The sequence below is a fragment of the Brassica oleracea genome, chromosome C5, assembly GCF_000695525.1.
Source record: "Brassica oleracea var. oleracea cultivar TO1000 chromosome C5, BOL, whole genome shotgun sequence".
In the NCBI taxonomy this organism is placed as follows: Eukaryota; Viridiplantae; Streptophyta; class Magnoliopsida; order Brassicales; family Brassicaceae; genus Brassica; species Brassica oleracea.
Window position 1 is genome coordinate 42,546,753 of NC_027752.1, and position 8,422 is coordinate 42,555,174.

General features: G+C 40.2%; 2 protein-coding genes across 2 annotated transcripts; both read right to left on the reverse strand.

The window, feature by feature from the left end:
* Window positions 1–3,611: 3,611 nt before the first annotated feature.
* Window positions 3,612–4,644, reverse strand: LOC106343776 (wound-induced protein 1). The gene has a single exon (XM_013783080.1). It carries the CDS (start codon window positions 4,255–4,257, stop codon window positions 3,943–3,945), a length of 315 nt encoding a protein of 104 aa, XP_013638534.1. The 5' UTR covers window positions 4,258–4,644; the 3' UTR covers window positions 3,612–3,942.
* A 1,193-nt stretch (window positions 4,645–5,837) lies between these two features.
* On the reverse strand, window positions 5,838–8,113 carry LOC106295673. Its single transcript, XM_013731641.1, has one exon. It carries the CDS (start codon window positions 7,649–7,651, stop codon window positions 6,083–6,085), a length of 1,569 nt encoding a protein of 522 aa, XP_013587095.1. The 5' UTR covers window positions 7,652–8,113; the 3' UTR covers window positions 5,838–6,082.
* Window positions 8,114–8,422: the final 309 nt, after the last annotated feature.

The following is an 8,422-nucleotide window of genomic DNA, read 5'->3' on the forward strand; positions in this document are numbered from 1 at the left end:
AAGCTATAAACGTGGAGTTAGAATCATTAAAGAAAAGAGGCGTTTTTGGCCCTATAACCGTGACACCTAGAGATGTCAAACCAGTGGGATACAAATGGGTCTTTGTGAGAAAGAGAAATGAGAAAGGAGAAGTAGTGAGATACAAAGCACGGCTTGTAGCACAAGGATTCTCACTGAGACCAAGAATAGATTATGAGGAGACTTACTTCCCTGTGGTGGATGCAACTACATTGCAGATTAATCAGTCTGGCCGTGAAAGAGAAACTTGATCTGCACCTAATGGATGTAGTAACTGCATACATGTACGGTACACTGGATAATGAAATTCATATGAGAGTTTCAGAGGGTATTGAGCTCAAATATAAGAAAGGTTCTCGAGAACAGCATTGTATTAAGCTGAATAAATCCTTATATGGTTTAAAACAATCAGGTCGAATGTGGTACAACAAATTATCAGAGTACCTAATGAAAGAGGGTTATAAGAACGATCCAATAAGTCCATGTATTTTTATAAATAAATTCGACAGCAAGGGCTTCGTGATCATGTCGGTTTATGTGGACGACCTGAATATAATTGGAACCCCTGGAGAGATTTCCCAAACAGTCGAATGTCTAAAGAAAGAATTCGAAATGAAAGACTTAGGAAAAACTAAGTTCTGTTTAGGACTGCAATTTGAGTATATAGACAATGGAATCCTTGTGCATCAAAAGACATATACAGAAAAGATACTCAAGCAGTTTAATATGGACAAGGCTCATCCCTTGTCGAGTCCTATGGTCGTGAGATCCTTAGACTTAGAGAAGGACCCATTCGGACCAAAGAAGCCAGACGAGGAGACACTCGGACCGGAAGTGTCTTACCTAAGTGCCATTGGAGCCTTAATGTACTTGGCTAGTCATACTAGACCAGACATCAGTTTTGTCGTGAGTTTACTGTCTAGATTCAGTTCATGTCCGACACTTAGGCACTGGAACGGAATAAAACATCTGTTCAGATATCTGCAAGGAACAAAGGACCTCGGATTGTTCTATATGAGCCGACCAGGAGATAGCTTGGTCGGATATGCAGATGCTGGGTACTTATCTGACCCACACAATGCTAGATCTCAGACAGGATATGTGTTTATGCACAGTGGGGCTGCAGTATGTTGGCGGTCCACAAAACAATCCTTAGTGACCACATCCTCTAATCATGCCGAGATCATAGCCATGTTTGAAGCAAGCCGAGAGCTTGTGTGGTTGAGGAACATGACCGACCATATCCTAAAGGAGAGTGGCCTGGCCGTGGGAAAGGAAAAAGAAGAGCCAACGATCATCTATGAGGATAATGCAGCTTGTATAGCTCAGCTCAAAGATGGATATATTAAGGGAGATAGAACAAAGCACATCTTGCCCAAATTCTTCTTCACCCACGACCTGCAGAAGGCTAAAGAAGTTCAAGTGGTTCAAGTTTGGTCCAGTGACAATTCAGCCGATCTTTTCACCAAGTCTCTGCCAACCTCAACGTTCAAGAAGCTGGTTCATCAGATAGGAATGCACCAGCTGAAGGATCTTCAGTGATGCCTTCATCAGGGGGAGTGTCATGTGTTGTACTCTTTTTCATGCCTACGGTTTCCATTTTTCCCACATTGGGTTTTTGGTTTTCCTAAAGAGGTTTTAATAAGGCAACGTCGTGCATGATACAAACTCATATGGTTATAGCATCTAAGGGGGAGTGTTATAAATCATGGAGTGGATTGCTATTAACCAAGACCAGAAGAAGGAGGCCCATCAGCCACGACAAGGCCCAGCCGCGGCCGCGACCAAGAGGAGAGAGAGTCGGTCGGTTTAGACCGACTTAGGATTAGGACGTTTTTCTTTTCTTGTTATCTTTAGTTTTCCTATTTTTTTTTGAGTTAAGTTTTGTACTCTTTCCATTTTTCTATTCCTTGTAATTCCTATATAAAAAGAACTTATTATTCAGAAATAAACACACAGTTTCCCTGTTCTTTTATTACTAATTAATATTCCTACCAAATTATTTTGTTGTATAGTAAAGGAATCATCACATGTCATGTAATTAAATCTGTTTCGGTTATGATGAAACAACTTATAGAAAACGGGTAGACAACGTGGTTTTAAGTGAACAAATATCTTTCTCAGGAAAAGTTGGCTGCGTAATCTACGCATTCATCTATAACCCCATCTTTGTATATGCCAAGGGTTATGACTTTAGAAACGCATGCATGCCTAAAATTCAGTTTTAAGAAAATCGGTAGATGTCATTAGACCGGCTCAAGGCTTACTTAATTGGCCTAATAAAACCAAATTTCTTGCCAAATTATCTGTTCCTTTTAATTTTAACTTCCGTTAGCTGGTTTCTAATGTACATTCTTGTTCAAATTCTAGAACTTTACATTAAACTGAGAGAAATCTTATGTATCCAATACGAAGATTATGAATCCACAATTGTTAGTTGTCGTGGATTAGAATTATAATAGAAATTGAGTATTTGAAGGGAGATAACACACATTCCAAACCATATATTGTCCTTTTGGGCATGGGGACATTATCCAACACACAACTAGTTCAGTGCATGTCAATATTTGCGTCCTTTTGGCTTTTATCACAATCAAATTAAATAACGAATGAGTTTTCTTGGTGTTATCTTCCAGTCAATTAGTTTTGTTTTATTAGTTCTGTTAATATCCTTTTATCGTCGCACCATTTTGACCTAATGACGCCAAAAGATAATTAAGTGCGTGTCCACATCCACAAAAAGACGCATGAGAGACCTTCCTCGTTGCTTCCTTCGAAGCTTTCTCTTTCACAATTATTTTTTTTTGTTATTGTTTGCGTCCACGGTTACATATAATAAACGTTATATGTTTCACTACCAAATGCAAACGTTGTTAAAAATCATAATAATTTTCAAAACCTAAGTCGGGAAACTTGATTCATACTTATCCGGGGACATCAAACTCCCTAAATAAATTGTCTAACGTACTTAACCAGTAATCACTTTAAAATTATAATGCATGTTAGATTTAGAACTATATGTACAACAGTGATACATTGTTAAGGGGGTATTAGTAAAAAACTTTTCTGTATAATATTTAACTTGTTCTAAATATGCGATAAACTCAACTTGTTAGTCAGTCAAACTAATAACAAGCAGAGCTGTATATACATACACAAATTTCACAGCTAATCCGCAGAGGTATGAGCTAAATAGACAGTTTTATTTTCTGTCAACATATCATAATTTTTTTTGTTTGATAACTTACATATGCTGAACTTCAAATAATATAAACATGTTTAACGAATATTATAAGATCCGAAAAGCACTTTTTTTATTTCAGTTATATTAAAAACAAGTGGATATACAGTTCGTTTACTATATAATTTATCTCCTACGTAAAACAAAACAGAATTTTAATATCTTCACCTATTATTGTTTTTAGAATGTTTTATCTTATAAACTCAACTCCTTCACATAATTAGACAGCAGTAAAGCTATACATACACAAATTCGCAGCTTATCCACTCAATGTTATGAGCCAAATGGTGAAATGGGCAGATTTCAACAAATCCAGAACACCTCGTATTATATAAACAACGTTTTAATATAATAAGATCCCAAAAGCACTTTATTATAACATAGCCAAACGTTACATCAGACACAACGGCGCAAGTCAATATGGGTTTCCCCATGCTTGTACGCACTAAAACCCCAAACAAAGGCACGAACTTAAAGCTAATAATAAAAAAAAAAAAAAAAAAACAAGAGAAGAAAAGCGACGACCAAAACGCGACCTTTAAGCGTTAGCCCACACCGCGTCTCAACCGCACAAATCCTTTCAACCCATAAAACAACAAACCAACCACACACCGACACGTAAGCAACAGCCTTTATTTAGTTATTAATCTGACGTGGCTGCAGCAATAACCTTTACCAAATCCTCAAATCGCAAGAACCAGACCCGGGACGGATTTTCCAGCCCGACCCGAGAATTTGCTTTCCCACACGGAGGGGCAATGCGACGCCCTGATCTCCGCAGAGCGCCCGGAGACGACGCTACCGATCCGCGTAACCGTGAGCGAGGTGTTCGAGTACTCCCTCACCTGAGTGATTACCCCATGCGACACGGTCCAGGCGTGGATCCAGGAGACGGAGCTGGCGGCGTCGCAGCCCTCGGCAATGACGGTGGATCCGAAGGAGACGACGGAGAGAGGCGAGAATTCAAACGGCGGAGAGACGCCGGTGAGCGTGCGCATCAAAAACTGGTGCGGCGGAGGGCCGTGGAACCAGTAGTCGAGGTCCGGGGTTAGGGTCCGGTGAACGGAGTCGACGTCGCGAGATCTCAGGGCGTCATACAGCTTCAGAACCACGTCTCGGTTCTTGGTCTCAGAATCCGCCAGAGTATCCAGTTCTTGAAAGAGTTTTCGGGATTAAAAAATTGGATTAATTAAGAGACGAACAACGTAGATAAGCTTATTCAAATTGTTTGTGATGAATCTGGGATTTATATAGCCGTAGGCTATGGGGGCTGGGATTTGATTCTCTGCATCCCATCCTATTTTTAAAGTTTTCGGATATTTAGCACGTGTCGTCATATGATTGGGTTAGTGTGGTTTGTGGGGTCCGGCGATAAAGTTCCTTAAAAGTCGAGTCAGCTAATGTTTGATCTTACCGTGTAATTAGGTGAATAGGTTAATTGAAATTGCTAGCGGTAAATATCTTGACTTTGGTTGATTTAAGAAGGAAATGTTTTTCAAACCCAAATTAGAAAGCAGAATAGGAATTAATTAAATTGTTGATAGTAACGCATGCATACACATAGTTTTGGGTGAGTTTTCACGGATAATTATTCATTAACCGAAATGATTAATATGCAGTAAATGATTGGTAGAGTAATTAAGAAACCTGTTCAACTTGTGTGTTGGCCCCGCCATCAATAATAGAAGTTTCAACGGCAGTATAATGCACAATCACCATTACACATGTCATGCAAAGTGTTCATGTAAAGCAGAGTGGCCATCTGTGACCATGACACGTCCGGTTACTCATTGTAATACATTTATACGTTAAAAAATGTTCAAATGGTTCTCAAACATTTATTATGGCCTCAAATCAACTACGGGAAGCCCTACATCAATAAACTATTCGAGTTTAAAAGGAAAACAAATGCAAGCTTTGAAATATATTATAAATCTTGAATTAGACAACAAGTTGATTACAAAAGGAAGTACAAAAATTTGATTACACAAACAAATAATTAATTATACGTTAGTGGAATTCTGAAGTGGTTCTCAACGAAAACAACTCTTCTGACAGCGACGCCTAATTACTATATTAGTGAACTTAGTCTAAAATGACAATTTATGACATTATATAGCTTTATATTATTTGTTAAAGTAAATGAAATCTTTTTTTAAAGCAGATGGAGAACACCATTACCGATCTTATAAGATATTTTGTAAATGTTGTTGGATAGTGAGATCAACAATGTATTCCATTAAGCCTGAGAATAAACCTGGACCAGACTAGCAAACGTGCCGAAATTATTCTAGTTTGATTTTATTCGATTCTGTTACGTTTTGATTAGTATACACTTTATACACAGCAAAGGAAAACATTATATAATTAATCTAAATTTTTTTTTTAACAATTATTTGGGTTTTTCAGTTTTGTTATGTGTCAGTTCTTGTGTAATGGGAATCCACTTTCACTTTCAATCTCCCTATCTGCTATATCGAATAACCCAAATGGCCTAACATCAAAGCCTTATACCAAACAGGACAAATATCTTGGGTTAAAATAAGATTTAACCGGAATTTTCACCGGAACAGGCAAGTAAAAAAGCAAAGCTAGCAAGCAAAGGCTTAAGAACTCGAGTCTTACAGAAATGTGGCCGTAGCTGACAAATTTACATTACAAGAAAGTTTTAAACCGGAAACAGATATGGATACTATCACAATTCAAAAGACAAAACCGGTTTTCATCAAACGTTGTTACAACTTACAGCGAATCAATCAAAGAGAATAGTACTCAAATGTAAGGAGAACTACCAGCGGATGCAGGACTCCATGGTTGTTCAAATCAAGCTTCTCTGCGTATAGACAAAGGAGAAGGCGGAGTCAGAACAACCTCGCTGTTCCCTTCACCATTCCCTCTAGGCGTCTGCACATTCGGACTATGCACCTCTTTCCAAAACCTACTCGGAGTGTTGGCTCCGCTCACGTTCCTCGGCGAGCTCCCAATACCAACCTTAGGATCAAACACACCGTCTTCACGAGGCAGAGGAGACACCAAACTCTTCTCTTGCTGCACTCTCTGACAGAACTTATCCTCCACAATCTCATAAGAGTCCGCAGTCCTAACTTCCTGCGCCAAGGAGCACCAGCAACAGAACAGCCAAAGAGTACAATCAGCAACGGCAGCGTTACCGAAGCAGAACTTATAACTCGGCAGCTTGAATCTCTTCCTCATCTGGATCCTCCAGAATCCACCGTAGAGCAAACCAAACACACAGAGAAGGATTCCGGATACTCCAAGCGCCTCCCTAACCGTCTCGTCATCGATGTTAACCGCAGCTAAGGTGAATATAAAGAAAGGCGCTAAGCAAAAGAGAATAAACGTGGCAATGTGAACATACATGTTCCCAAACCCAACTCTCTCCATGTTCCATCCAAACACACAAAAAGTACAAAACAGAGAAAGATAAGCTAACGAGATATCATCCCAAATATCCAAAACTCCACCGCTCCACTGAGGATCACTCACAGGAACCATCCCATTTGAAGCAAACGAGTACCTCCTCTCTAAACTAACTCTGCTATTCACAGACCCTTGGAGTTGATTCTCCTCATCATCATCGTAATCTCTCCCAAGGGGACTAAGCATAGTGTACAACGCCGCGGCAGCAGGAGCACCAATAGCAGCGGAGATACACACAGCGACACCAATAGGCGGCCTCTCAGACCTTCTGTAACCAACGTTAAGACCACAAAGCGCGTACTGAGCGAAACAATTCAAATGAAGCAAAAGCACAACGACCATCACATGCATCCACTCGTGAGGCTTATAACTCCCGTTCTTGCAATAAACCTTCCTAAGCTTAGCCACGTCATCACGCCCCCACCTGCAGAGAAGCACCAAGTGGTAAAACCGCTTCGGATGCTGGTAGAGACACATCAGCGTGAACAGACCGTTGAGGATCTGGTTGTTGACTTCGAACCACGCGTCTCTCTCTGACTTCTTGGGGAGAGCGTGGTTCAGCATCCCGGTCATGACCATGAAGAGGATGGCTCCGGAGACGGCGACGGCGAGGATCCAGAGGAAGAGGGCCATGTTGATAGGGTTTCTGATCCATTCTTTCCCCATGTTGGCTAGAGATGTCCAGTCGATTTTCCGGTGGAGCACGCCGCTGATCCGTTCCCGGATGCTCGAGGTTTTGACCGAGCGGGAGACCTCGTCTCTCTGCTCGGCCATTTTCATGAATTTAGCTGACGGGGAAGGGAGGACCGTGGTGACTGAGGAGGACCAGCTTTTCAGTTTGTTGCCGTCGGAGGAGATGAGTGTTCTTCGGGAGGAGAAGGAGGATGAGACATCGAGAGGGCAGAGAGCGTTGCTTTTTTTGAGAGAGGTGATCTCGGGGTTCGATCCCATGTTCTGGATCTCAAAGATGGAAACTAAACTCAAAGGTTAAACATTGGTTTTGGGGAAGAATATAAAAACCCTAGAAAGATGAGATTTTTATTCGACTTGATGGTGAAGCTTCTCTCTCAGCACACAGAAACCAACAAAGTCTGGAGCTTTGGATGGAAAGGAGAGTAAGGAATCAAAACCCTGATTGGGAAACTCGTCAGATCGAATTTTAAAATGGTTTAAAAATTTCGAATCAGATGCAATTACCCAGAAAAGGGGAGAAAAAGAGGAAGGGAGGCTGCTGTCTTGCTGAGATGATGAAATTTCAAAAAGGAAGAAAAAATAAGCGCGTAAATCATAAAAAGGTGAGGAATTGAATGAAGATGAGATTAGTCGTTGAGGAGGAGGAAGAAGAAGAGGTCTCAGATTCTTTTTCTTTGGTAGCAGTTAACTTTAGCGCTGATTAGCCCGCCAGTGTGGACGTCATTTACATTTTTTTAATGAATAATAAACAAAACTTAATAACGTTTCGAGTTTGTTATACTTTACTGGATACACACACATTCTACACTACGTTTTTCACATTGATAATTTACAAATACGGTACTTAATTAAAAGTCTGCCCATCTTCCGAAGCTCTGAACTGATTAAGTTTATAAATGATCTCGACTACACCGAGATTCTCGTGTAATAATGTTTTACTATTGTATAATGTCAGAATCGAAAACAATTGATAAATAAATATTTTATGGTGTTATAGATGCAGAGTTTTTTTTTGTCACGGTTTGTTAC

Bases quoted from the DNA above. Each gene is read 5' to 3' on its own strand.
- LOC106343776 (XM_013783080.1), bottom strand. From the start codon at position 4,257: ATGCGCACGCTCACCGGCGTCTCTCCGCCGTTTGAATTCTCGCCTCTC.
- LOC106295673 (XM_013731641.1), bottom strand. From the start codon at position 7,651: ATGGGATCGAACCCCGAGATCACCTCTCTCAAAAAAAGCAACGCTCTC.